At 42.0% G+C, this 27,878-nt stretch overlaps 3 protein-coding genes and 1 pseudogene across 4 annotated transcripts; 1 reads left to right on the plus strand and 3 right to left on the minus strand.

Moving 5' to 3' along the window:
• Positions 1 to 1,756: 1,756 nt before the first annotated feature.
• Positions 1,757 to 2,097, minus strand: LOC125315639 (annotated as a pseudogene).
• A 1,450-nt stretch (positions 2,098 to 3,547) lies between these two features.
• Positions 3,548 to 17,928, minus strand: LOC115734522 (phenylacetaldehyde reductase-like). Of its 2 annotated transcripts, XM_048281227.1 has the most exons (7): positions 17,721 to 17,928; positions 16,578 to 16,747; positions 15,214 to 15,405; positions 14,805 to 14,967; positions 14,113 to 14,299; positions 13,540 to 13,685; positions 3,548 to 3,580 (listed from the first exon to the last, which is right to left on the minus strand). In XM_048281227.1, exons 1-6 carry the CDS (start codon positions 17,845 to 17,847, stop codon positions 13,541 to 13,543), a joined length of 984 nt encoding a protein of 327 aa, XP_048137184.1. In that variant the 5' UTR covers positions 17,848 to 17,928; the 3' UTR covers positions 3,548 to 3,580; position 13,540. The 2 variants fall into 2 exon arrangements, with proteins under 2 accessions (XP_048137184.1, XP_030521216.1); XM_030665356.2 differs by lacking the exon at positions 3,548 to 3,580 and having other exon boundaries at positions 13,447 to 13,685.
• Positions 17,929 to 20,855: 2,927 nt separating this feature from the next.
• LOC115734260 (photosystem II 5 kDa protein, chloroplastic-like) lies at positions 20,856 to 21,454 on the plus strand. Its single transcript, XM_030664962.2, has one exon. It carries the CDS (start codon positions 20,982 to 20,984, stop codon positions 21,321 to 21,323), a length of 342 nt encoding a protein of 113 aa, XP_030520822.2. The 5' UTR covers positions 20,856 to 20,981; the 3' UTR covers positions 21,324 to 21,454.
• Positions 21,455 to 22,056: 602 nt separating this feature from the next.
• LOC115734258 (sulfite reductase [ferredoxin], chloroplastic) lies at positions 22,057 to 26,601 on the minus strand. Its single transcript, XM_030664960.2, has 8 exons — positions 26,225 to 26,601; positions 24,566 to 25,348; positions 24,176 to 24,472; positions 23,815 to 24,012; positions 23,167 to 23,301; positions 22,958 to 23,074; positions 22,711 to 22,869; positions 22,057 to 22,531 (listed from the first exon to the last, which is right to left on the minus strand). Exons 1-8 carry the CDS (start codon positions 26,420 to 26,422, stop codon positions 22,325 to 22,327), a joined length of 2,094 nt encoding a protein of 697 aa, XP_030520820.1. The 5' UTR covers positions 26,423 to 26,601; the 3' UTR covers positions 22,057 to 22,324.
• Between the last annotated feature and the right edge of the window lie 1,277 nt (positions 26,602 to 27,878).

Raw genomic sequence — 27,878 nt, forward strand, 5'->3', positions numbered from 1 at the left:
ATATGTCGTAGCTTCATTATCGAGTTTCATTCGGCGACCTCATTGGGATTTCTGATGGATTCCATGAAGGGATAAAGAGGGATTTAGATGCTGTTGACCGTATAACAGGAGGCTCAACAGATCATTTCGAGTGCCAAGACGTAAGGATAGAATAGCAAATTACGTTCTTTTGATGTTTTTAAGATGTTCGGTGTTGTTCTCTTTTAGGAAGAACAAGTTTATCGTGTGGGTGAGAGATTTTTCTCCAATCATATCTTTTTATCGCTCTTAATCGTCAATTGGTGAGTGATTTTGCTCCGGGACATTGAATTCGAGAATTGTCGGAAAGTGAGTTAAGAAATTCGGGTCGAACATACTTAACGGTCGGTTAAATTCATCAAACACATGTATATCTGCTTTCAAAAAACAAGTTACCCACATGAAATTGGACTTCTTAAATATTGATCACAACCTATTTTGTCAATGTTTTTTTTATAAATATTTCAATTTATAGATTTTTTATATTCTTTATTTTATTTATTAATTTTTTTATTTGATGTAAAGTTTTTATCTAGGTAATATGTACATGCGAAGAATTTAAAGTTGGTTAAATAAGTTGTATGGGTTTTTCTAGAATTTTAATGTGTGTTTTATAATATGGGTCAAAATGGGTCGGGCCGAATATGGGTCGGGCGCGGGTCGGGTCGGGTATGGGTTATTAAATATGGGTCAAAAGCAGTTAGACGGGTCAATATGGGTCGGACCATATTCGACTCGACCCAAACCCTACCCGACCCACTCACTTGACACCTCTAATTTATGACTCTTCTTCTTTTCTTTTCTTTTCTTTTTCCTTCTTTTTTTAATCTATGCCACCTCGAATTTCTCAATCTCGAATTTTGATACGCATACGCTCCTTTATACGAATCATGGGTCGCTTCAATTAATTGTAGTACCAACACCATTTTGTCATTTCGCCAAAGGGTTTACATTCGCACAATAGGGCTAAGCGGATGTTCGGTGTCGATTTTAATCTTAGCTCATGGATTTTCCTTCCCACAATTTCAGAGCTTGAAACCCCACCTCTCATTTGAAAGTTGATTTCCTTGAACATTTCAACTAACGTAACAATGACATAATTCATGCACAAACAACGCCCCGATTTCGTACATGATATTGTCAAAAAAACCTTTGTTTGATTCCGAGGGAAAAACTGAATGTCCTAGTGGGTGGAAGCTTACCTCGCTTGCCATGTACAAGTGTGGGAAAAAGTACCAAAAAAGTGCTAAAGTTATTGCATTGGTACCAATTCAGTCATAAACCTTTTAATTGAACCAATTCAGTCCTAAACATTTTTGTATTGGTATCAATTCAGTTTACCCAACCTATTTTAGCAGGAAATCGCTGACATGGACACCGACAATGCCATGTAGAATGGCCGGTACTGATATTGATATCATTTAATAATATGTTTTAACATTTTTGTCCTTTTTTCTAAACTTTTGTCCCTTTCCTTCTCTCCCTTCCTCTGCAAAACTCTCTCTCTCTCTCTCTCTCTCTCCAACTACTCTCAACCTTCATCTCTCTCTAATCCACGAATTCAATCTTCCTATGTACACCATAATCACTCATTCTCACTTAATCCCATTGGACCCAAAAAAAAAAAAAATAAAAACCTTAATCCCGTTCGCTAACCCAGTGTTAAAACCTCTCTTAAGCCCTAACGCTAATCAAACTATCTTATTCTTCTTCCTTCTTCCTGAGATGAATAGAAGGCAGCCAGGCTACCGATGGTGCTTTAGCTTCGCCACCATCTCCTCCACCAGCCTCAGGCTCGCTCCCTCCGCGTCGATCTCCTCCATCAGTTGCTCCACCAGCTCGTGCTTCTTCTGCTTCTTCTGATGCTTCGCCCTCGCGCCGTAGTCAGAACTGTCCCTGAGCAGCAGCAGGTTCTGACTCTGCTAAGCCATTTCCTTGGCCCTCCACGTCCCGTCCATGCTCAGCTCTAGCAACCCGGGCACAGCACCTTCCCTCAGGACCGCCTCCCTGTGCTTGTCCCTGCAGCTCCTCACCATCGCCAGGAGTATCACGACCACATGCTCCCTGCACTCCGGAGACCCTTCCTTAATCGCCTCAACCAGCGCTCGGATAGGGCCGTGGGCGCAGCGACCTCGTGGACCGCGTGGCTGGACGATGCCACGACTTTCTCAAGCGCCGCCATCGCCTTCTAGGTGGCCTCTAGGTACTACAGCGAGCTGGAGGCGACGATTAGGGGGAGCGATCTGGCAAGAGGTGGAGAGGTTCAGGAGCATGGAGACCGCGTCGAGCTTCGTTTGCGGCGAGATGGCGATTCAATGGGAATTCGTGGCAATTTCACCTGATAAGATTGCGATTAGTGTCTCGATGGCGCCGGAGGATGCGATAGGCAGCTTATTGGCGTTGAAAGAGGACAGGATCCACATCGCCGACACTACCAATTCTACCAGCGACAGGTTCCCACGAAGATTTAGAGTGGTTGCATATATATATAGAGAGAGAGAGAGAGAGAGAGAGAGAGATGCAGAGAGGAAAGGGGCAAAAGTTTAGAAGAACAGGAAAAATAATTAAAAGAATAACTTTTAAAAAAATTATATTATTAAAAAAAATTCACATCAGCATCGATCGTCTTACGTGGCATCGCCGGCGTCCACGTCGCCGATTTCTGGCTGAAATTGAGCGAATAGACTGAATTGGTATAAATGCAAAAAGATTTAAGACTAAATTAGTCCAATTGAAAGGTTTATGATAGAATTGGTACTAATGTAATACATTTATAACTTTTTTGATACTTTTTCCTGGAAGTGTGTGTGCACACCAGAGTCTCGAGCTTATGTGGTGCACTCAGTGCGCGCTTGGCGTTTTCACAATACATTAGTTGAAAATGCAAAGTCGCATGAAAATGAATGGTCGCAAACGGGAATTAGAGAAAGTGTAGGGGTAAGGAATGGCAATAAGCATGTCACTGAGGGGGTAATGGGTCGTTAGGAGATTTCTCCCAAGAACTCGGGAAGCTTAAACGTGTTTTGTGTGTTGCCTCGGAAAGTCCGTCGGGGAAGGTGCTGTGTAGGGACAACAAATTAAATATCAAAGGATTCTCGCACGCAAAGACCGTTCGAGTTCGACTGATCTTTGGCATGTGTCTGGTTCAACCAACGACGGATATTACCGTCCAGCATCCGACTATTTTGTCGTGTTACGATCAGATTATAGCTGGCGATCGATTAAATGAACGATCCTGCTGTCGCTCTGCTTTTACGAGGTTTCGTTTGCCTCGAGAACTGATTCTTATGTCGACCCATTAAAGGGTTTGAACATCGAAAGTTCTGAACAAGTTACGATACGGAGGTTTACCTTTGGATACTCGGTACATCCTGATTCAGCAGCCATTGAGAAAAAAAGAACGCGTCGACGGTGTTTCTTGTTTTAATACGAAGATTAGAGCAGAGAAGCAGGGAGACTCGTGATTCCTGCGTTTACCCAGTGTTCATCGTGCAAACACACTTCATGGGAACGAACGGCCAGCAGGTGAGTAGCCTCCCATTTACATTTTTGGCTTGGGAAACATTCTCTGTCACAATTTAACAAATCCCTTGTCATTCAAGCTTTTGACAGTTTCGTTCAAACTCTGTACCAGATCAATGTAATTGATCCCCAAGTAGAAATTATGTACTGTTCACTCCCCCTCTCGCACACCTATGGAATAGTAGATCAAACTTTCAGGATCCATTGAAAGGGCTAAAAAAAAGTATGAAAAAAATCACTTTAGAAATACGAATTCTTCTCATTACTCACTCCCTATTTCTTGCGTGTGGTCTCTCTCTCTCTCTCTGTGGCCTTCAGCCGATAGCCATTCGCTAGTTGTCCGTCGTCGATAGCTAGCCGTTTGCCAATCATCGCTCTCGTATGCAAAGACCGTAGAAATTTTTTATTGTTATCAAAGAATGAATGTTCTATGAGCCAATCGATAGACGACATACCCCGATGAACCACAAGACTTGCAGTGTCTTGGCCTCTATGATTTTCTTGAATCCTCTAAAATATTCTTAGTGGCGGGCGATACGGTAAATGTATCCTATTCTAGAGTATTTCTTGTGATGTAATTGGTAAAAATAGAGGTATTGTGACGTCCCGAAATTTCAACCTCTGTAAGAAAATTATAAATTCCGGGGTGGATAGTAAATTTGGATCTTGAGGATTTAATAGTCGATGATTGGCTATTCTGGAGTGTTTGTCGGGAAAAATCGAGTTTGAATCGTCAAACTTTGACTCGTTTTACCGAGAATCGTCGCGCGCAAATTTAGGTTTGATCGAGCTATAAATACCAAAATATCATTTTTACCCTCGATCATTTGAGTCAAGTGACCGTCCGATACCTATTTATTAAATTACCAAATCGCCCGTGGGATTTATGCACTTGAGACAAGGGAATTAAGGAATTTTTGAAAAGTTATGTGGGCCCCCAATTCTCTCCCCTTTTCCGTCGAAATCCCCCTCCCCAATTTGCGGCCGCCCAACGTCATTCTCACTTTCCTTGGCTGACATCACTCCTACCTCATCAACTTGCCTCCCAAGTTTTGAAACCCACGTGGCCCACTTCTCTATTCTTTCTTCTTTCTCTTCTGCCCAAGCAACAGAACCACTTCCCCAAGCTTGCTTGACTTTTCCACACTTCTTTTTCTCTCTCTCTCATAGCTTCCCCCCCCACGACGTGACCCCACTCCTCTCTCCCCTCTTCTTCTTCTTCTTCTTCTTTTCCTTTCGTGCGCGAACAGACCCCCCAACGACGCGATCTCTCTCTGTTTCTTCTTCTTTCCTTTTGCTGTTCGCGCGAGCAGACCCCCCCCCAAAATCTGCACGACCACCACCCAGCTGTTGTTTTGCGCCGCGCCAACTTCGGTTCGACGCCGTTGGTCTGCTTGATACTCGCGAGGCCGCTGGCCCGAGGGCCAACGTGGCTTGCGCCGCCGCGCCGAACTCTATCCAACCCAAATCCGGTCGTCACCAGTCCCGATCCGCCATCCAACCTTGCATTTCCGCCAGCCGCGCCTCCGCTTCATCCTATCGCCTTCCACCTCCAGCCCGCGCTTCACCCGAAGTTGCCGCGCTAACCGCGGGCCACAAAAGGGAGCTAACACGGTCCGCGCCGCCGTGCTCCATCCCGATCACTTCCCGACGCTGCTGTTCCGAGTTTCCCAAACGCTAGCCCACTGCCTCGAGTCCTCGACGTCCGTCCGATCACTCCCTAGCTTCTGCTCAGTTACGATGACGAACCACCTAGCCACCCGAAGCTCTTTGGGGACGTGATCAGTATTAATCGAGCCCCCTGTTCGAACCCGAGAACCTCAGGTTTGGAGCTCGTAAGACCCAACACGGTCGTTCGTTGTCTCGCCGCCACCACAACCCTCCGAAGCCGTTGTTTGGCTGTTAGACAGCCGGCCCGACGCCCATGCGGCCATGAACAGTAACCGAGAGACCCGAACCGAGGCCGACCCGGACCGATGATCGAACCCGTAACGCCGCGCCAGCTCGAGGATCCAACGTGGGAGTTCCGTTGGTTGCCGCGAACTGGAACATGGATTTAAATTCGAACTCGCATCGCTTCGCGCCCGACTCGACATCAAACGCAGGAGTTGTGAGTTAACCCCTAAACTACGAATAGGACGTTTACTGCGTTTAAGGATAGATTTAATGTTATTGACTGCTAATTAGATTATTTTAATTGGGATCAGATAATTTAATTGCATGCGATCAAATTACTTACGTGAAGCTTAATCAGCTAAATATTGTGATCGAGATAGTTAATTACGTTAATTTAATTATTCTTGTACGATTATGATTATTATTATTGGGCGGTTATTGTATTATTATTGGGTTATTGTATAATGACTGCTACTTGTCCGGATTGATGTGAGTGATCACCCTGTTTATGGTTGCAAAATATTGTGGCTGATTTGTATATCTATATGATCACGTGTGGACCGAATTTTGAGCATAAAAATGGCATCGAGCCAAGTTTTGAGCACGATCGCTTGTGGATGCATTGGATTAAATGCAAAGATAAGAATTGGCTTGATTGTCCGGTGTGCTTGTGTGGTCATATGATGAGATTATACCGTGCCGGTCGTACGGTTTCCTAATAAGTTCGTGCCGTGCCGGTCGTACGGAATAACATGACTTATTAGACGCCGGTCGCAGCTTGTGAAGGACCGAAGCCCCTACGGGGATTCCTGGTAGTTACGTGTCGTGCCGGTCGTACGAATCTTACGGACTATCGGACGCCGTCGCCGGAAGTAAGGGACGAAGCCTGGTCATGCCCGTAGACACCGCCGATCGTAGTGTTAAACACCGCCGGTCGTAGTGTTAAGCCACACCGGTCGTGTGCGTTGGGCCCGATGTTTTTTTTTATAACCGGAATACGTGTGATACATTATGTATGAGATTGTGATGGGTGTTCTGGTTGAGTGTCATGGTTTATATGTTGTTGGCTGTTATGATATGAATTGTTCGTCGTGTGGCCCATGGTGGGGTAAGTTTGCATGTGATTGAAGATTCACCGTGATATTGTACTTGGCCATGTGGTAGATATAGCGTGGCGTGAGTCGCATGCTATTGATCCGTTATCGATATTATCCCGCATGCTTAGGATGCCTTGAGCGAGTTAATGTCCTACTCGGACTTAGGCGTTGACTCACGGAGATTTTATATCTCACCCGTTGTTGTTAACCATTTTTCAGGCCTTAACTATAGGAAGCTGGAAGTGAGCAAGGCTTCTTTTTGAGTAGCATGAAGTAGTGTTAACCCCCAACCCCGAACTGGTATTTTTGAGGACAGTAGACAGTGGCCCTAAGGTAGGGCTTGTATGTACGTACTTCCCAGGATTAACAAGATAATTAAATAAAAGTGATTTTTGGTTAGTATTGATTGATTTGACTTCCTACTGTTCTATCCCTACTTTTAATTTATTTGTTTGGGGATATTACACGTTCCGCATGCATTATTATTATTAAGATAAAACTAATTGGTCGATGACGTGCCTGGGACGTCGTCCATTTTGACTCGAGGCGTTTTGGTAGGGCTGTTGCGGGCCCGAGGATCGGGGCGTGACAGGTATACTCTCATTGGTAGATAGGGAGGTGCAATATCTACCATTAGATCTAGAGTCAAACGACAGTAGTCATTCCAAGGCTCCTTGTATAAATAGTGGAGCTCTTTCCTTTATACTTGAGCAACACAAATTATTTTCTCTCGTAGCTTATCTCTTTAACACTTTCTCGATCCACTAATCGAGTAATTAGTCCTTATCAGTAAACACTTTCTCGATTCGCTAATTGAGTAATCGGTCCTTATCAATCGGTGAAGGGTTAGCTTAAGGGCTTCAATGATCCAAGGAAGCCTAAGCCTAAGTTGCCCTTGACGAGCCACGAGGATGCTCCGGTCACGCGATCGGCATCTACTATCACGCTCATTCTTGTCTTCTCCGGCTCTTCTCGTCCTTCTTTTTCAAGGAGGTTGGTCTTGCTATGCAGTTGGTGCACAGCCGTGATCGTAAGTGCGATTATTTGGGGAAAAACTTCATCACAAAGGTAGAAACGTTATTTTCCTATTTTTGGTAATATGTGATCGAATAAGTTTTCTAGTATTTAGATATCATTTAAAAATGATTTCGGACTCATGATTTTATCTGAGGAAAAAAATCAAATTTTTAAATAATTCTTTCATAGTGTGGCCCGAGGCCGATCGGGCTTGACCTCGTGTGGCGGGAGTCCGGGTGGCGATCGACGAAGGAAAAAGTAAAAAAAAAAAAAAACTAATAAGAAAAGAAAACAAAATAAAATATGAACATATTTTTTTGGTCGAACAAAGACATTTTCGTTAATGTTCCTGATATTTTTTTTGTCCGGAAACTAAATGATTTGGAGCATTGCATTTTTGGAGAAATTTGAAAACATACAACACCAAGAAAACAAACCCAAGATCTTGTAACTTCTCAGAAGATTCTCTTTCATTTGCCTTTCTGTAATGCACCCCGTGTAAAAAAAAAAGCATCTACGCCCCTGGTCGAGGCGAAGGAAGGAGGAAAAAGAAAGAAAAAAATAAAAATAATTAAAACTCTAGTTTTTTAAAAAGAAAATAAAAGAAAAATAGATAAACAAGATACGATATAAATAATAAAGAAGAGAAAAAATAAAAATAAAAATTATAAAAGGAGTGCACGGAGGCAAATTAAATTTGATTTTTCATTCCAAATGGTGAAAAAAAAATCGAGTTTGAGGTGTAGATCAAACACCGGAATACATTATCATTTTCTTGAAAAATAACTTCTTCGAAAACATTTCCAGCACACAAAAATAGCCTAGGGAACTTTATCACTTCTATTCGAGCTCTGTTTATTTTGCAAAAAATAAGTGATTTGAAAAATGTTTTTCTAGAAAAAATGATCCGTCTAACTTGAAATAATTTATCGGTTAAAATATTTTCGTTGATAATAAAAATATTTTTCGTCCATTCATTTTTTTAAGCGATATAAACCATTATTTTTAGGAAAATATTTTTTAGATCATTCACTTTCACGAGATAAATAAAGCTTCAATGACTAATCAATAATTGAATACTCAATGGAATGCCCCACACATCAATCAAAGTTTTTAGAATGATAACCGGATAATTTCCAACTTATGCCGTGTGTAGATTGCAAAACCCCGCTTCTTCTTCTCTCATTCCTATCCCATTTCTCTCGAAGATGAATATTCGAACCCTCCACCTTTCTCTTCTTAAGTAGAAAGAGCGGCATTGGGGCAATTCTCAGTGGTTATTTTAAATTTAGTTTGAAGCCCATGAAATTTTTTGATAAGGAAAGATCTCCTTTGAGAGATCTGGCATGTTTTGGACGCGTGGCATCTTTTACATTTATTACAAAGGTAAGTTGGTAACTGTTTATAACAAGCTCTGGATCGAGAAAATCATGGGTTTTTTTCCAATTTAATTTAAAAATATATATATTTACAAAAATATTTTTTTAAAATAAATATTTACAACTTTGGGCCTCGCTCGGCAGCCCAACCGCCGAGCAGCTCTGCTGGGCCCCCCCCCAACTGCTGGGCAGCCCAATTGCCAAGCGAGGTTGGGCTTCTTTTTTTTTTTTTTTTAAGTATTTAAATTATTTAAAAAAATACGAAATTTACAAAAAAAAAAAACAATGTGGGCCGGCTATATTGTAAATTTTGTATTTTTTTTAATTATTGATACTTAGAATAATTATTTTATTTATAATTTTTTTTCTTGTGAAACTTATATTTATAACATTATTAGCAATAATTAATGTAAATATTTATTAAGATCTATAATTAATAAATAAAGTTGTGATATAATGTAATATAGCCGTAGGAATATGTTGGAAACCGCAGTAATAGATAGATGGGAAACCGCAAGAAAAGAGTTAAACACCGCACGGAAAGATTAAAAACCGCAGCAAAAGAGTGGAAACAAGTAAAGAAATGGCAAAACTTTGGAAGAGCATATCTCATCGCTCGGGTGTCCGTTTGAGACGATTTTTTTTTTATTTCACGTAATTTTTCAAGAGGAATCCATTGGCAAATGGCCGTAGGCGATTTGGCCAGCCTTTTTCCCCAAAAAACGTCGTTTTCCTTGTTAATTTTGTATTTTCTCATTTCGGTGCTACTTCTCGATATTGAACGAACCCTCCTTTCCCTTTTTCCCCAAACAAATTCGGCCATTGGCGGTGATGAATGATGGATTTTTGCAATTCGGGATCATCTAGATGAGTTTTCCTATTTTTTCTAGTATTTTCTGGATTTATTAATGGCAATTTTTGCTATTCGGGATCGTTCAGATGGGTTTCGATTTATTATATTATAAAGATATTGAATTAAGAATGGGGTTCCTTAATTTTATATATCTTACCAATTTTATTTTATGAATATTTTTAATTAATTACATAATTACAACATTATTTATTAATTATATATCTTAATAATTTTTATATTAATTATTACTAATTATGTTATAAAGATAAGCTTCCCAAGAAAAAATATATAAATAAAATAAATATAAACATGTTAAAAAATACGAAAATAAACTAAATATTATAAATATAAATAATTAAAATACTTAAAAAAATGAAATTAAAAAAAGAAGAAGAAGAAGCCCAACCTCGCTCGACAGTTGGGCTGCCAAGTGGGCCTCGCTTGACAACCCAACTGCCGAACGAGGCCCAAACTTGTAAATATTTATTTTTAAAAAATATTTTTGTAAATATTTTTAAAAAAAAAAATTAAATTATGACAGCACGCCTTACTAAAATTATGCACAACACTTTTAGTTCAAAATAGTTCCCTCAGAAGATTAATCCTTATTTTGGGCCTCGTAATTTGGGCTTTTCAAGACTAAAATTAACAAGCAATTAATTTGGGTCCAGGTCATATTATAGTTTTGTGATTCGGAGCCTAAAACTAAGTGAGGGTATATTAATCAGTTAAACGACTTTTGCATGTAATGATTAAACTATAAATCATTTCAGTTGGGCGAATTCACCCCCACCAAGATACATGAAGAATCGCAATTGAGGTGCTCAAGCTTTAGGATACTTCCGTGCCTCAAAACATCTCGTTAATCTTAATATCGAATCGTGTTTAGTATCGGTCTGTCTGCGAACTTGCGGACGTGTCAATCTTAAATAAGATAATGGGTTAAAACATACTTTTTAGAGCGATTCGCGTCTTGTCCTTTTTGGTCGGTAAATATCGGAAAAACCCAAAGGGCTAGTTTAATACTTACAGATTGATTTGTTTCGTGTTAGAACTCAAAACGACTGTGAACATTCGCCAATGGGAAAATTTACTAAGTAAATACAAGTTCAAGAAGGAGAAGACGGTTGTTACGTTGGTAAACCATTATCATCCCGAACGAATAAAGCGAGAACCAAGTGAATGTTGATCAATAATCTTGTGCCTTTCTGATGTTTTTAATCGGATAAAAGGAACTATTATTTTGAATTCAAGTAATATGTTATATGTATAGTGTAGGTGGGTGATGATTTTTGTTTATTTATTTTATCATTCAATCGCTTCCTTTTCGCAACGCCAAGGATGGAGAGTCGGTGTCGACCCATGCATGCCGTCTTCGAGCCAAGAAAAAGTGGCGCCGCTGCCGTCATCCGAGGCTGAGTTCCCACTCGAGTTTCCAATCGGGTTTGGATTTGGCCCCACCGACGGGGAGCTCATTCTCTGTTACTTGAAGCCCAAAGTCATGGGCGGTCCAATTCCGCCCCGCGACTTCTTCGCCGACGTTGATCTCTACAAGTCCGACCCCAGAACGCTCATCGGTACGTGCGTCATATATAAGCGGCCAGCATAAACACTCGGAGTCTGTTCGGTTTTGTAATGCACGGGCAAGCACGTTTGAAGATGCGATTTCTTGTTCGGTCGTTCCTCTCTTTGAATTTCTTGGCCCTCTTGGGGCTTGTCAGGTTCTCGTTCGTTGACTTTCTTGGCTTTCTTTGATCCTTCCTTGATTAGAAATCGCGTGGTGAGTTCTTGCGTACATTCGTCTCAGTGCACGCTCGTGCTTACTTGAGAGTGCAATTGCTCGTCTATATCGGGTGGAACTAAGAAAATGCAAGAGAAATTACTCTGATGCAACTTAGTTCAGTGATTCTCCACAGAAACGGAACGGATGGGGCAAAGATGGGGACGAGGGGTGCTTCTTCACTCCGAGAGACGGGAAGTATCCGAACGGATAGCGGCCAAATCGTTGCACGCCCAGCGGGTTTGCGGTTTTGGAAGGCGTCCGGGACAGATAGCATCATCATGATGGAGAACAAAACGGTTGGAAAGAAGATGTCGTTGGCCTTTATTCGAGGAACCTGGCAAAGACGAAGCGACCGAATTTCTTCATCCGAACGATACGGATAGGGGACCACAGGGAGGGTCTGATTAGATGGACCTGCTTCCGGCTGACTGGTCCCCGCACTTTGATTTCTGATGAAGTAGTCTCGAGCAGGAAGTTCATGTCCCACCCCTTCCAATAATTTTTTGAGGCCGGCCTTGAGTATGCATGAGTATAGATTGGCGGAGGATGAGAAGAGGAACCACACCAGTACAGAAAGGAAGAAGAGGAAGGAGGAGGAGGAGGGGGTGAAGGACAAGAGGGTTTGGATCGATTCCTTAATGTTTACGTTTTAGCACCTGAGTTTTCCTTGCCATCAGGCGTATGGCGTGAATTGATGTGTTTGTGATGTGAATTGTGGCAGTTGGATGAGTAGGTTCTGTGCAAGGTCTACACGCCCAAGCATGCAAAGCATTCCAAGAACGGCCAGAAATCCGATCATCCGCCAAAGAAGAGGAACGAACAGAACCCTGATCTGCCAGACGGCAACAGCGATGATGGCCTGACGACAACCGGCAAGAATCGAGGCCAGAAAAAGGCTATTATTGTTACTGATGGCTACTTGCGAGACCACCTTCAATCCACTCCAAATCACGAGCTCAGCACGAGCCAACAAGTCCACGCGGTCAACAATTACCGACTGCTTCAGAGTTCTCAGGTCAGTGCTCGCGGCAGCAGTTCGGAGACCGACCAACCGGCCTACAACGTCCTGCCATATCAAACCCATACGCACCCCGACTTTATGGCTCACCGCCTGAGGGCAATGGGGATCAGCATGCATTTGCAAGTCCAGCGAGAGCTCACACAGCCCGCGTGTTTCGGGCCTCCTACTTGGCAGCTGACCAGCAATTCTCCTCCTGAATTGCGTCCAAGCGGGAGCTCTTGCCTCCTGGCGCAATCAACTCGCAAAAAATCCTTATCGAGTAGCGGTGTATAGCTTCAAAGATTTAATCACCACCAACCCATATCATTCGCCACTGCATGATAGGTGATTACTATACAAGAGAGCTCCTATAACATACAATTTGACTCTAGGATGATTAATTCACTGATGATTCCAGTTTCTCATCATGCTCATCCGGGGAAGTGCCGTTTAGATACATAACCATATATAAGAAAAGGATTTTCGTACTCGAAGGCCATTTGACCGTGCCTTGCACTACACGATCAAGCGACCTTCTCTATCGTATTGCCAAATCCGGAAGCAATGGTTGTCAAGAAAATATATGAACCTGCTGTCGCTGTGATTTTACGAGGTCACTTTGCCTCTAGAACAGATTCTAATGTTGACCATTGAAGGGTTTAAAATTGGAACCTCTAAACAGTTATAATACGGAGGATGGCGTGAATTTCGTGAAGCGATAATTTCTAACGCCCTTCACACGAAACAATTGGCCTCACCGGTTGGACACTCGGCACATCCTGATTCAGCGGCAATTGAGAAAGAACGCATCATCGACAGTATTTCTTGTTTTATTATGAAGATGGGTACAGAGGATCAGGAAAATCTACGGTTCCTGCCTATACCAATGTCCATGCGCAGACACACCACATGCGAACAAACAGCCAGTAGGTGAAAAGCCTCCCACTTACATTTCTGACTTTGGCAGATTTTCTATCAGAATTTAATAAATCCCTTCTCCTTCACGCTTTCAACAGTTTCCTTCAAACTCTGCTCCAGAGGAATGTAGTCGATCCCCAAGCTTTTCACTTTCTCCTTGGAAACCTGATAGATTGGCACGAAAGGCTTGTCGTCCGCACACCTGTGAAGCGAATTTCAAGCAAAATCAGCTCTCTCCTTTGGAAGTAAACAGACGCCAGATAGACATCATGGGAAAATTCAGACGTTCACTTAGTAACTTATCATTCGTGCCTAGATAACAGGCATACATCATAGTCATCTAAACAGGAGAAGTGGATTTTCGAAGAAGAGGACAAGTCATATTGACTGAAAGGTGGCTTCGCTTTCAAATATTGTGTGCGCGCGCGCGCCAGAGAGAGAGAGATGGTAAAGTGTTTCTACCACCAGAAATTGAAGTTAAAGAAGAAAATTGTGTAAATCAGCAGCATACGATTTTATACCAATGGTATTTCCCAAGAAAAACTTGTCTACCTTCGCACGGTACTAGAGAAACCTTTATACTCTCTGCAGCTCACCATAAATGTACAGGTTATCGTCTAACTACTTACTTTTCTGGAAGCTGGACAGAAGGGTAAAGCTGGCGTAAGATCCTCACAATCTCGGAGTAGTGTGCAACCCTCTCAACTAAACAGTATCTGCCGCTGGCTGATGGGACCTCAAATGCCAGTATATGAGCATTTGCAACATCTTTGACATTGACCCATCCAAAACTTGCATTTGGAAAAGTTGGTGCACCTGAGACGGAATAATAAGCAGAAAAGATATCAAACTACAATACTCCTGGTTAGAAGAAATACAACGAAGCAAAAAAAAATTTGGCTGCATTTAACAAGTATGGCTACAGTATGGTGAAAACACCAGCAGAAGTGGGTGATGCTGTACTTGACGGCAATGAAATGGATGATGGTCTACCTCAATTCAACTAAAATCCAAGAGGAGGACTTTACAGAATAGAAGAGATACTGCTGACGGCCCAATACTAAATTGGTAAAGTGGTCCAATTAAATAATCATCATTTGTCAAGAAGTTAAAACAGTAAATATTCATTTTCCCCCCCTCAAATGGTAACTTCCAACAGATAAAACTGAATTGGGATGGTAAAGAAACAAATTAGCAGCGTGAGCTTCCTTGTTAGTTAGGGCAGAGAGCAGTTTGTCAATGCAATCATACAAGATCGGGGCAATGGAAACACAAAACAACTCTGTAATCTGGACAACTTTCACAGTTACTGCTAAATTACCATTTATCATATTGGCAATTGCCGCAGAACTTGTGTTAAATGTTGGCTGCAAAAGAGGACCAATCACCATAGCTGGGTTGATTGTAACCATGTCAATACCCTTTTCTTTCACAAATTTCCAGGCAGCGTCCTCAGCCAAAGTCTTGGAGAGCACATACCACATCTGCAAGGGGGCACAATTGAGAGAGATCGTTATGATAACCACTGACATGTAACAAAATGAAATGGACCAACTCCTCCACCAACGAACCAGCTGGTTTTGTGTCGACAACCAAAAATATAAAATGGGAGAGATCACTTTAGGGGAGTGGTTATTAGTGCATTGTTAGATTTCACTCATGTCAATCATCTTGGCATCTGTAGACAATAATACATGAGACAATCAAATTAAACTGGACAAGATGCGTACGTTGGTTTGTATGCACAAGTCTGGATCCGAAAACCAACTTTCATCCACCACAACATCAGGTGTCCGCGGTCTTACATTGTAAGAAACTGCAGCCATAGATGATGTCAAGACCACACGCTGCACAGAAGGTGTCTTGGAACATGACTTCAGAACATTAAGAGTTCCCTTCACAGCAGGATCAAGTAATTCTGCCTGAAATATGGTAGCAGTTAATTAGCCGAAAGAGAATAAATAGCTGAAATAATGGGAGACTAAATTGTGTTACCACGTCATAAAATCTTTTAGTGCATGACTAGAACTTGAATTATAAATCCTACTTAAGTTTTTCCCTTGCCATTTCAGAGTGAGGAACTACTAGCATTTTTCCATCCACAATCTTATAATATGACAAAGACAAGGTCGTGGGATTAGTCAAGGCCACATATTTGACTTAATGAAAAGTATTTGCCGAAAAAAACAAATCTAGAGTGAACTTCCCATTAACCCATTAAAGATCTTCAACATGCTCATTTGAACTGGATAGACGAGCACTAATTAGCAAGGCATGACATGTTTTAGTCATGTTAACTGATTAACTAACACATCATGTACACAAGAAGTCAAGTGATGAAGAATTTAATTAGTATCGTAAACATAGTCCACTTATATCATGGAGACACCTCGTTAGTAGAATTCAAACTATCACTCAACTACTTCACGAACTTCAATCTGGTACGTCCTCAATAATTGAAGGATCTCCATTGGTTCTATGTAGTTCTAGTCAAAGAACTAATCGTACTTAACTTGTAAGTAGCTCATGTATGAAGGAGGTCCACAAATAAATGACTGTTCACTACCAATACATTAAAATTGACATAAGTTAACACACTATATGATCTATTTCACTCATCCATAAAAGAAACAGATCAAAGTCGAGAGAAATCCATTCCTAAACAGGTTTTGTTATCATCAATTACCAAGTAAAAGATGCAACAAAATAAATGAAAATTTGGTTCTTACAGAGTACGAGGGAAAACAAAATGAGACAGACAACCAAAATATTATCGCACTAAAAAGAGAATACATCGGCGGACGTTTGAGTAGAGATAAAAGCGAATAACCAAAAGATACGCCGGACAACTTAGAACCCCGTATAGAATTGACCCCAACCCATCTTCACAAACAATTTGCAAAGCTATAAATTAGAAGGCGGTGACCAAGTTAATGAACTTGGCTATGGTTAATATTGAATAAATTGCTACTCTCACAAGATCAGCATGAAGCATGCTAGTTGGCCTCAATAAATAAAATGTGGCAAAAAAGGAGTAATGAAAAAGGATAAAAACAACTCTGCAAGGACTAGTCTGTGAATTCTGGAACCAAACCTGCGGATCCTTGACATCATGATAAAAGGGCGAGGCAGTGTGAAAAACTCCTGCACAACCCTCAACAATAGGATCAAATGAACCCTCTTCAAGCAGGTTTGCTTTGAACAGTTGAAGTCTCTCCTTCGCTCCATTAAGTGCAAGCAAATGTTCAGTCTTTTTTGTATCATCTGTTGGAGAGACAAGAACAATCACGGCAAATGAGCGGTTTGAATATAAGCAAAGCCACAAAATTCAATGCCCATGGCTCATCCACTAAACTGGAATGGCCCGAGCCAAACAACATCATGGCTCTTCAACAAAAGTTCAAATTAAGGCATTTTCATGAAAGTCGAAGATATTCGTTTTTCCACCTGGAAACTAAATGATTTGGAGCACGGCACTGTCATAGAAACTTGAGAACCTTAGTAACAGTACATAACATTTTCCTGAATGTTCTCTTTCATTTACCTTGCTTCCCAATGCAGGAATGAATTTGAACAACAGCTGCAAGATCACTCTTAACATAACCAAATACAAGCCGTAAAAGACAACCAGTGTACTACACAAATCATAGCCTCATTGAGGAATGTCTTCGGAGCTGGCAAACAATCCTAACTAAAGCACGAACTACTCCAGCTCTGGAACAGTAACGTTGTATTCGGTATGGGCAGGCCAAAAGAAGAAAAGGTTTATTCAGATTGATTATACCTCTGACCACCCTCATCTCTCATCTGGTCATCAACAATCTCAGGAGATGACTCCTCTATCCTCTAGAAATGCTCGAAAAATAAACGGAAGCAAAATCTTTCTACAAGGCACTTCGTTGGAAAAACAGCATCTACAACCCAGTTTCCGTCAAACCCTGCTAAAAACTCGATTACTTCATAACAACCCAGCCAGAACATAAACTACTCCACTTGGCCGCACAGTCTGAAACTGCACATGCACGAAACACTCATCTAGGACATAGAATTACACGAAATGACGACAAAATAGACCATATCACACAAGATACACACAACACGAGAGAGGATCAAGACCAACAGAAAGCAAAAATCAGTCGAGCAGGGACAATCAACGGTCACTTATCACGCAAAGGCACGACTCAAAGCCAAAATAAACTCGAAAGAAAAACGGAAACGAGAGGGATCGAGAGCGGACTTGGATCGCGAACAGAAGCCTTGACGGTGTAGCCACGCTGCAGGAGGAGCTTGACGAGCCATGAGGCGATGTAACCGGACGCTCCAGTCACACACACGACCTTTCCGGCGCCGATCGTCGCGCTCATTTTCAGTCGCCGATTCTTCTCGTCCTTGTTCTCCTGTCGAGAAAGTAGCTCTCGCTCCGCAGATTGCAGTTTGCAGATGCGTTGCGAGCAGCCCCGAGGGTTCTTATAGAAGAGTGCGCGTTGATACCCCGTTTCAAAAAACAGCTAACGATCGTCGACGCCGACCCAGAGCGCAAACGCCACGCGGCGCCATATCGGCCGTCGGATGTGGAAAGGTACTTCTCATAAGTATTTTATTATTTTTTGAAGGGGGTTTAATTGTCGGCATGACGTTTCGGCTTACGGAATTGAAGCCATGCTTTACGTCATCAGTTATGTAAGTGATTTTGGAGCGGCCAAGCGATACTTCTCCTCCCTTCTAGGAGACATACTTGTTTTTTTGGGGTAACTCTGACGATTTCACTGCGATGGACCAATGACTCGATTTGAATTATATACGCGCTTGCACGAGTGAATTTGTATAAAATCACTGAAATCGAAAGCAAAACTATTAGAGTTTCTTTATACAAATTAAAAAGTTAATATCACCAAAAACTCTCAAATTGGTATATAATACTCTGTGACAAAAATCCAGAATCGATAATGTTATAATGACCCTAAGTTGGTGTATCCTAATTTTGGGGTAATTGTGGTACGAACATACCACTTTAAGGTAAATGAGGTACGAGTGTGCCGGATCGAAAATTTTTACGACGTACAAAATCAGTTTGGGATCAATGCGATAGAAATATATCAATTTAGGATTTTTAAGTTTCTTGAATAACGAGAAGATAATGTCCAAACCATTGATGTTGTTTTCTTTCGGATTCCATAATCTTCTTTTCGATAAAGGAAAAGACTAATAAAGAGGGAAACATGCTAGGCCTGTTTTGGGATGTATTTGTAGGGTATCTTCACTTTTGTTTTGACGCTTCCTTTTACTTTCTTGTTTTTTTCCTTTTTTTTTTAATATCCGTAATTATTTGTGGCGATGAAAATTGAAGTTGTTGACGGCTAGCGACTAGCACGGAGTGGAGATGCGTGACGTTCCTGCTTACCGAATTTAGGCTAATCCTAACATTTCCTCACTGTTAGTTGTTGCATGACGTGGACTAAGAGCAGCCGAGACTTATATCCGACCATTTTAATGACTACATTAATAGTTGACAGCCGACGTTTATCGTAATCCATATCAAGCGATCATTCAAGAAAGGAAAAAGACCGTCAAGAATCTCAAATTAATATGCCCGTGATGCATTTACCCATAATTAATTTCCGTGTAGCGAAAAACGCCAAATTGATGCACCCGTGGTGCATTTATCTCGGACCGACTGCTGCACCGCAACAAATTTACGCTTCACTGGCTTTCGTGAAAAATCTCATTAGATTGCCGATGTGGAAACACACGTGGCGAGCAACCCTATCTGATGTGGATCCGACGTGGGAATTCAGCATATATGGCTTTCGCAAACGATGCTGTTCTAGAAGTTCAAGCTCGTTATCCCACTCCTCTGCGTTCTTGCCATCTCCAGCAGCTACCTTCCAGACAAGAGCTCCCTCGCGTTTTGCGAGTTTGCTGTAATCCAAAATTTTTCCTTAAGATTTTGGTGATTTGGGAGAGAATGAGCAGATTCGACTTTGCTCTAATTCCCAATTCCAGTACATTTTCTTCGCCTAAGGATTATTGTTTAAAGAGCCTTTTATGCTGATTTTGCCAGTTGAATTCACGTCAAATGAGTCACTTGCCATGTATGCTTTAATGTCAGCAATTTAACGGGAATATTGGACAAAAACTAACGGAATATAAATTGGAAATAAGCACCACACTTATTGCAAACCAATTCAATTCTAAATATGTTAATCGAACCAATTTAGTCTTAAACCTATTGCATTGGTATCAATTAAGTTTATTCGGCCAATTTTGATTGGAAATAGCTAACATGAATACCTGTTATCCTACAAAAAATAGTCGGTGCTAATGTTGACATTTTTCAATAAAGTTCTTACATTTTTTTGGTTTTTTTTTTCTTTCTCCATTTCTTTCTAGATCTTTACTTCTTCACTATTTTGTTGAGTGTTGGCCAGGGCCCCTAACCAACCCTCGTTGGCCATAGGTGAGGGACGGGATGCCCTTGCTCGGGGTCAAGTAGCGCCGCAGCCCCCGCCCTAGGCCGGGATCCCGAGGGGTGCCTCGCACCCTCGTTTTGGCTAGCAAGGGCATGGCAGCTCTCTCCAGGCTTTCATTGGCCACGAAGAGGGCATTGGCACCCTCGCCCAATGCCGGCGAGGATCTGCCGATGGCCCTTGTCAGCATTAGAAAAAAGAAAAGAAAAGAAAAGAGAAAAAATTGAAATATTATTATAATATTATTAAAAAAAAAGTTCACATTAGTGTCGGCGTACACAAGGCCAAAATTGGCTTGATGGACTAAACTGGTGCAAATGCAAAAATATCTATAACAAAATTAGTTTAATTAAAAAGTTCATGATTGAATTAGTATCAATGTAATAGATTTAGGATTTTTTTGGGTATAAATTTTGTCATGGACCACTTTTGATAGTTTAAGATATTTTGTGGTACCATCCCTTCAAAACATAAATGACCCATAATTTACTGAAAATACTTAAAATTGACTCCGTACTTATAGAAATGACGTGTCAAGATGCTGTACTCGCGTATCGCTAACTTATCTGGAGCATTGATCATGTGTCAATCTCATGTCAAAGAGTGTCGGAATATTGAGCACGACACGAAGGTCCTCTAAGAGTGCCGGTGCTTTCTAACTTGTAAGCTGCTGTTATAGCTATTTCCTTTCCTATGTACAGATTTCCAAATAAAATAGCAAAACAAAGGAAGAAAACGCAAAGGAAAAACTTGAAAAATTCCATGAACGTTCGGGCCAAAGCTTTCCCCACCAATAGTTTCGCTTCAGATAACAAAAGATACACGTGGCAAGCACCCATTAGGGCCATATGTGTCTCGAGATAAGGAAATGGATCATGCCCTCTCTCCCCCAACAAGCGCTTCCCGTTTGCATTCGTCTCGACCCACAAATAATAATTGCCTCCCCGCACGATCGTTAGTTGCGAATCAACACAAGCTGAAGAGAAAAAAGAAAGAAAAGCAAAACACTCACTCAACCACACGCAGCGGCAATGGCTTCCGTGACCATGACAGCCTCCTTCCTCGCCGGCTCGTCGGCTGCGGTTGGCAAGCTACCCTCGGCCAAGGCCTCGAGGTGCCTCGTCGTGGCCAAGGCGGCCTCGAGAGCCACCGAGGCCGAGAAGGCCAGCCTTGAATTCAATGCCGCCAAGGAAGAGAGCAGCAATGGGAGAAGAGACTTGGTCTTCGCCGCTGCCGCCGCTGCAGCTGCCTGCGCTGTCGTGAGGGCCGCCATCGCTGACGAAGACGAGCCGAAAAGAGGGACTCCTGAAGCCAAGAAGAAGTATGCTCCTATTTGCGTGACCATGCCCACCGCTCGCATCTGCCGCAAATGAGGGTCAAGAATTGGCAAACTCCTTTTTCCCCCACGCTTGATTTCGTGTTGATTTGGGAATGATATATGTGTAGAACCTTGTATTCTAATTTCTTGCTATCTTGGGACTAATCCGATCACCATTCTATCTAAGTCCGCTTCTTTGGTCTGAATCACACTTCCCCTCTTGCGTTGCAACTCGAACATTTTGCATCATATTGATTTCGATGTCGGGGGTCGATTGTCGGTAGTTGTCGGGTAGTGAATGTTCGATCGAGAATGGAACTTAGGCCCGTATTTCCTTTGAACTTGCATTATCCAAATTCTCTTTTAGTACTGGCAATCGGCATTCACCAAAGGAGAGTTTCCCCACAGCAAAGTGTTGCTGATCCAACCTAGTAGCGGTGCCCTGGCAGCCAGTTTTCATTAGGTCTCGGCTCATCCAACAACCATACTGCATATCCAGCTTTCATGTATGAACAGTTCTGCGTATCGCCAGAACCAACTCATCATTGTAGTAATTACGGATAAAACATCAAGTGTGCATGAAATTTTACAATGTTCGGAAAGAGATTCCTCTTGCAACGTGAAAGGATGACGCGTCGACTGAACTGCATCCCGTGCTTGTTACCGGTTACTGCAGCACATTCCCCATAATAAGGCCACCACTATTGGTGCGGTGGCTGATCACCAACAAATTTGTAAAGCTAATGCTGTAAAGCCAGCCAGCACAAACTTTAAGCATACTAGCAGCCACAGGCAACAGAAGAATTTGATTACTCAAGAAAAGGAAATTAAAAAAGGCAAAAGACAACGCAATCCTTTACACCGACTCCAGGTCTTCCAAAAGCTGGAAAAAGAAATTGATGGAAGAGAGAAAAACAATGAGACCTCGCACTGCATCTACTCAACAGAGCCGTTACTGTGTGGTAACGGCATATATAGACAAAATGGTAGATCATTTTCTTATTCAGCTCCGCATCGATGAGGCAGGCATTGAAGAGATAAACTTGAACTGCTATCTCATTCGGCCTTCCCATTTTGCTGGGCAGCGACAAAATTCCGGACTACCTCTATGGCCAACTGATGAGCACTTTTGTCCTGCAGCTCTGCCAGTTCTTCCATGGCCTCATAAGTCTCCTTATCAGCAAATAGCTTCAGGTTGTAGCGCGCAGGTGCCTTTACCACACCATCCCACTTGTCAACCCACTCTTGAAGCTTCTCAAATCCCTGGAAGAAAACAAGACAGTCAAAGACAATTAGCTACGCCATAATATAAAAAAAGAATGGATGTAATAACAGATAATACAATCTCATTCTCGAAAAATGTTGGCTACAAGTATTCCTAATCTGATAGAAAACTACAAAAAAAAAAAAAAAAATGCGAGGTGTCATTATTTGGTGCTAACCACGCGATTAGTGAAGTCGCCGAATGATTCCTTGGATTGTCTCTTACGCTTCCAATAGTAGAAAAGAGGTTCAAAAACCTTCTCGAGATCCTGAACCTTAACCTTATTCATAAAAGTTCTTGCTATTGATGTCTGATTTGGTGTCCCTCCAAGCCAAATCTGTTTTTCCACACAAATTGAAGGTTAAAATGAGTTTATTCTGATAGGTTTCAGGAGATATAAAGCATTGATAAAGGGAAAGATGTACCTGGTAACTGTTAGGACCATCACCGACAAGTCCAAGTTCAGCCATGTATGGCCTAGCACAGCCATTAGGGCAGCCAGTTACCCTTATCACAAGAGATTCATTGTACTTGAGACCAACCTACAATGCCATTGCCAACGAACGTCCATTTCAGATAGTGCACTGCAATATTATGATATTATGACTGAGCTGTCATACATGGGAAGTCATACCTTATCAAATACAGCTCGAGTCCGCTTAAGTATATCAGGTATTCCTCGTTCAGCTTCAGTTATTGCCAATGGGCATAGAGGCAATGCAGGGCACGCCATTGCAGTTATATTGAGAGTGTCCACGTGTTTAGGTTCCTGTCCACAGTTACTATTTTCTATTATGAAATATCGTCTAGCGAAATATGCACACCAAGCAATGCGTAGACAGAAAGAAATAATACAATCTGAGTGCCATCATATCAAGATAAAGTCTGGATCTAGAGTCAACAGGAATGACCTCTAAGAGGTTGCGACCATGTAATAAACAAAGTTTCCATGCCGAATTAAACTCTAGGGTGTAAAAAGGAGTCCTTAGAAGAAATTCCTTAATGATGTGCTGGAACCCTTAACACCTCCAAGCTTTGCTTAAATAGTGAGACAGGCAGGACTTAATTATTCTCGTGTTCACATGGTGATTCGAAAAAGCATCTCTGTTTACTGATTTTTGTCCCCGACAAAATGTACATATCTTCCATGATAATGCTACTGAAACCACATAAATATGGGAATGAGATGCTCTTAATTAGAGGGGATGAATTTCTTAAATTATATTAAATCATCACATAAAACTAACACCAGAGTGAGAATAGTATCTCCAGTGCAACTTACCAGAAAACCACCCTGTGCAAGAGCTTTTGTGATGGGACGCTTCCAGGCATTCCGTATATCACACAATATTATGTTCTGGTTTGGTGTGAGACAAACATTGAGATTATATTTCCCTATTATCTCTCTTAGTGTCTTTTTCATATTCCCCCCAATACGTCCATTATCAACATGAAGCCCGCAAAACCAACCACCATCTCCCTGCCAAAAAACATTTGAGAATCACAAATCAGAGATCAAATGAGCCAAGCATGGTACAAGAATGTTTAGGCCTGATATAGGACACAGAATTATCAAGATGCAATAGATACCAAAATCCCTCAGGATAAGAAAATGATAGCAAATAATTGAAAAATACACATACCTGCTTCTGCCATCCCAGGTAACTCTTGAACTCCCACTCTGGTAATTCACGAATTGGCTCAAATTTCTTGCCATAATACTGCTCAACAACGCTTCTGAACTTTTCAATTCCCCAAGAACTAACCAAATATTTCATTCTACTATATTTGCGATCATCTCTTCTCCCATTTTCCCTCTGTGTAACAACAATAGCCTTTATTGCATACAAAATGTCCTCTTTTGGTACATAACCCAAAGGTTCTGACATGCGGGCGAAGGTAGTCTCCAACCTATGTGTTCTTCCCATACCACCACCAACCTGCAAAAGAAAATATTGCAGTTATGCAATTAAAAAAAGAAACATTACAGAAAAAATGTCAGCAAATATCCAATAGAAACACAGTCATCTTACATATAAGTTAAATCCTTGAGGCTCTCCCTCCTCATTAGAAATGACAACAACTCCAATGTCATTCGTAAAGATATCGACCGAGTTATCTGTGGGCACGGTAACAGCAATTTTGAACTTCCTGGGCAAGAATTGAGTTCCATAGATTGGCTCAGGGGAGTCCGGGAAGTTTGTTCCATGGGAATTATCGTTTCGAGCCTTCACAACCTCAGCAGGTTCATCTGTGGTGATTTTCTCTCCATCCACCCACATATCAAAGTAGAAACCTGACTGCGGTGTAAGAAGTGCAGCAATATTTTCTGCAGTTTCTTGTGCAAATTTGTAATCCTTTCTAGCATACGGAGCAGCAGGGGCAAGAACATTTCGATTAAGATCTCCACAAGCACCGAGAGTTGAACCCATGTTCCTAATTATCGTGCTCATCACTGTCTTGAGGTCCTTCTTCAGGACTCCATGGAGCTGAAACGTTTGTCTTGTAGTCAAACGAAGTGTTCCAATTCCAAACTGATCAGCAAGCTCATCCATGACCAAATAAAGTTGGTTGGGAACTTTTCCAAAGGGGTTTTTCGTACGAAGCATGAAGGAATACGATCTCGTCCCACGTTCGTCCCTGTTGTACTGTTGATAGCTCCCGTGGAACTTGATGATTTGGGTAGCAGTTTCATTTATGTTGGGTGCATCTGTCAGAAGCTCCTCGTTGAGAGGGTATCTTATAAAATTACTTTGTTCTTTAATTATTTCAACCTTGCTACGTTTAGGCTCAGCAGCAGTTTCAGGCTTTATGGGCTGCACATTGTTAAGAAAACTCATCAAGAAAGAGGCATAAATTATCTGCCACTTAGAAAGCAAAAGTTCAAGTCATAATAGCTTCCTGTCAGGATATAGGATGCATGCAGTTTTCCCCGTTGCTTATACATTATCCAAATTTACAGACAAAAGCAAGATGAAGAACAGTGATGAAGAAAGGAAAATGATCCCTGGATTCTTTTATAAACCCACGTCGTAAGTCGAACACGGAGAATTAGAGTATAGATAAAGCTTAAGCTTGCTAAACCGAAAGAGATGGCATTAATAGTCCTAGTCTGACAGAAGGAAGGTTTTGTTTTATCAGAGTTCGATTATGATGGCGCACGTTCCCCCTGTAGGAACTTACCGAGTGTAGGTCCATATCCATGGCTAGCAATTTATAAAAGGAAAAAGATTTTTGGCAGCGTGCCATAAGCAAGAGATCTATCATTGCGAAAACGGAAAAGCAATTTATTTTCGCCTAAAACATTTTCTTTAGCAGTGCTCTTTACATTTTTCACTTTTTTCAAGAATGTCTCAAGCAGGACCAGTGTTCTTAACTTCTTATCAACCGCGTCCCAGTTCCCACCCTCAACTTTCCTAAACCAAAAACCTAAGGGAAAAAAAAAAAAACACAAAGCTGCCAACTTTCAGTCTTTCATTTTCATTCTACCGATTACTGAATCAATATTAACCCAGAATCTCCAAATTCTCCAAATACATGCAAAGGCACGGCCAGCAAAATGCCAATTCGAACAAAAGAGAAGGCAACGAACTAATCCAGACAGAAATGCAAACACACAAGGAACAAATAAGGCGTCCCCGCGCAACAATTCCCGAGTAAAAATGATCCCCAGAGCAGCGACCAGGACTCACCGTCGACACAGCTCTCACGACCGACGAGCTCGAAGAAGAAGAAGAAGAGGCGGAGGAGCTAGAAGAGAGCGACAACCCGTTCAATTGCCTCGCAAGGGGCACCGAGCTGGAAGACTTGAGCCCGCCGAAGCTCTGAAACAGCGCAACCCTGCGGTCGCTCGGCACCGCCGTGCTCGCAGCTCCAACCGCCGTCGTCATGATCGATCAACGAACCCCCTCAAGGCCCTCCCCAGGCACGCCGATCCCGCTACTCGGATGGAGAGCTAGGGTTTCGAAAACGGAGGGACTAGTGAAGCTGAACAGAGCGAATGAGATTGGGTGGTGATGGAGAAGCTGGACAAAGCGAAGTCCCGAGTGCGGGGATTATATATCAAATTATGAGTGAATCTCCCCAAATCGACCTTTTCTTCATTTCTTTATTCATTTTTATTTTTTCATCTCTGCCGTGGCATTTGTCTAATTCGCCGGAGGTTCTTTAACGCGCGCCGTCGGGTCACGTGCCTGACACGGGCAGCGGAGGGCCTGGCTCAAACCCACTCGCGTCCTCGCACGCGCTCATTCGGAGAATCGGCGAGCAGTGAGCACGAGGGTGGGGATGAGGCGAGGCGCGTGGAGCGTGGGTCTTTCCATCGGAGGCGCGAAAACCCAAATTTGGCCACGACGTTTACATTGAACCTGGACGGAATTTGGACTACAGACACGTGGACCGGGGTCAACTGGGGCTGCGGCGGTTTTTGACAAAAATAGTTTTTTTTTTTGGGTCGAAGTTTTTGTCTATTTGAGATTCGAAAAAAAAAAAAGGTCATTTGGAAAAGAGTGGTGATTCGATATCCTCATCTCCCACTATTGTTGTTTACTTTACGGATCACGACAAATGTTCCTTATTTTGACTCGCCCACGGGGCGAAGGAAGCACCGGTTCCGATTTCGACCGGGGAACCGGTCCGGTTCCAAAGCCGAAACCGGTGTTTTGACTCAAAAGAAAAAAAAAAAGACACTTTTGTGAACATGAAGAATTAAAACATATTTTTCTACATAAAAAAATAACAATATAAGAAATACTACTTCTTTTGTTGAAAAGGTCAAATATCTAAAATTTATCTTAAAAATTTGATTTTTTTAACAATAATTTGATCGGATAAGAACTACCGGCTCGCAAGGTCGATTCCTGGCTCTAAGCCGAGCGCCGCTCTCCCTCAACTCGTGAAATGGACCCAATCGATTGGTGATGCTCCATTCTTCGCGTATTGATCGATAAATTACTTTATCAAGGCGCGGCGTCCATCCTTACCGGCACGAGAAACAAATCAGGGGTTTCAAAAGCTCTTGAAATTGAAGAATTGAATATCGTATGGACCGGCACGTCAAAGAAACGAAGAGGGGGCAGATGCGTGGTGGGCTGCAGAGGGATGCGGCTAGAGATGTCAAAGGCATCTGCTAATGATTAGGAAAATATTGATTTTGAAAGAAAGGAAAACAAGTGAAAGTTGAATTTGGTTGACACGTGGCACGGCGGCCAGACAGAGATACGGAGGGGGAAATCCAGGTGAGAAGGACAAAGGGCCAGGACAACTTCGACGTCCCTTCTATAAAAAAGGTTTATCTCCTTTCTTAATTCCCTCTAATTACTTATGAACATGTCTGCAAGCCCGGCC

Source organism: Rhodamnia argentea, chromosome 6 (assembly GCF_020921035.1).
Source record: "Rhodamnia argentea isolate NSW1041297 chromosome 6, ASM2092103v1, whole genome shotgun sequence".
NCBI classification, from domain to species: domain Eukaryota; kingdom Viridiplantae; phylum Streptophyta; class Magnoliopsida; order Myrtales; family Myrtaceae; genus Rhodamnia; species Rhodamnia argentea.

Coding starts and splice junctions, on each gene's coding strand:
- LOC115734522 (XM_048281227.1), bottom strand. CDS start 17,847: ATGAGCGCGACGATCGGCGCCGGAAAGGTCGTGTGTGTGACTGGAGCG. Junction 14,968..15,213: donor ACTTGTGCATACAAACCAAC/GTACGCATCTTG, acceptor GCCCCCTTGCAG/ATGTGGTATGTGCTCTCCAA. Junction 14,300..14,804: donor AATTGCCAATATGATAAATG/GTAATTTAGCAG, acceptor ATTCCGTCTCAG/GTGCACCAACTTTTCCAAAT.
- LOC115734260 (XM_030664962.2), top strand. CDS start 20,982: ATGGCTTCCGTGACCATGACAGCCTCCTTCCTCGCCGGCTCGTCGGCT.
- LOC115734258 (XM_030664960.2), bottom strand. CDS start 26,422: ATGACGACGGCGGTTGGAGCTGCGAGCACGGCGGTGCCGAGCGACCGC. Junction 25,349..26,224: donor TCGTGAGAGCTGTGTCGACG/GTGAGTCCTGGT, acceptor AACAATGTGCAG/CCCATAAAGCCTGAAACTGC. Junction 22,870..22,957: donor ATGGTCCTAACAGTTACCAG/GTACATCTTTCC, acceptor GTGGAAAAACAG/ATTTGGCTTGGAGGGACACC.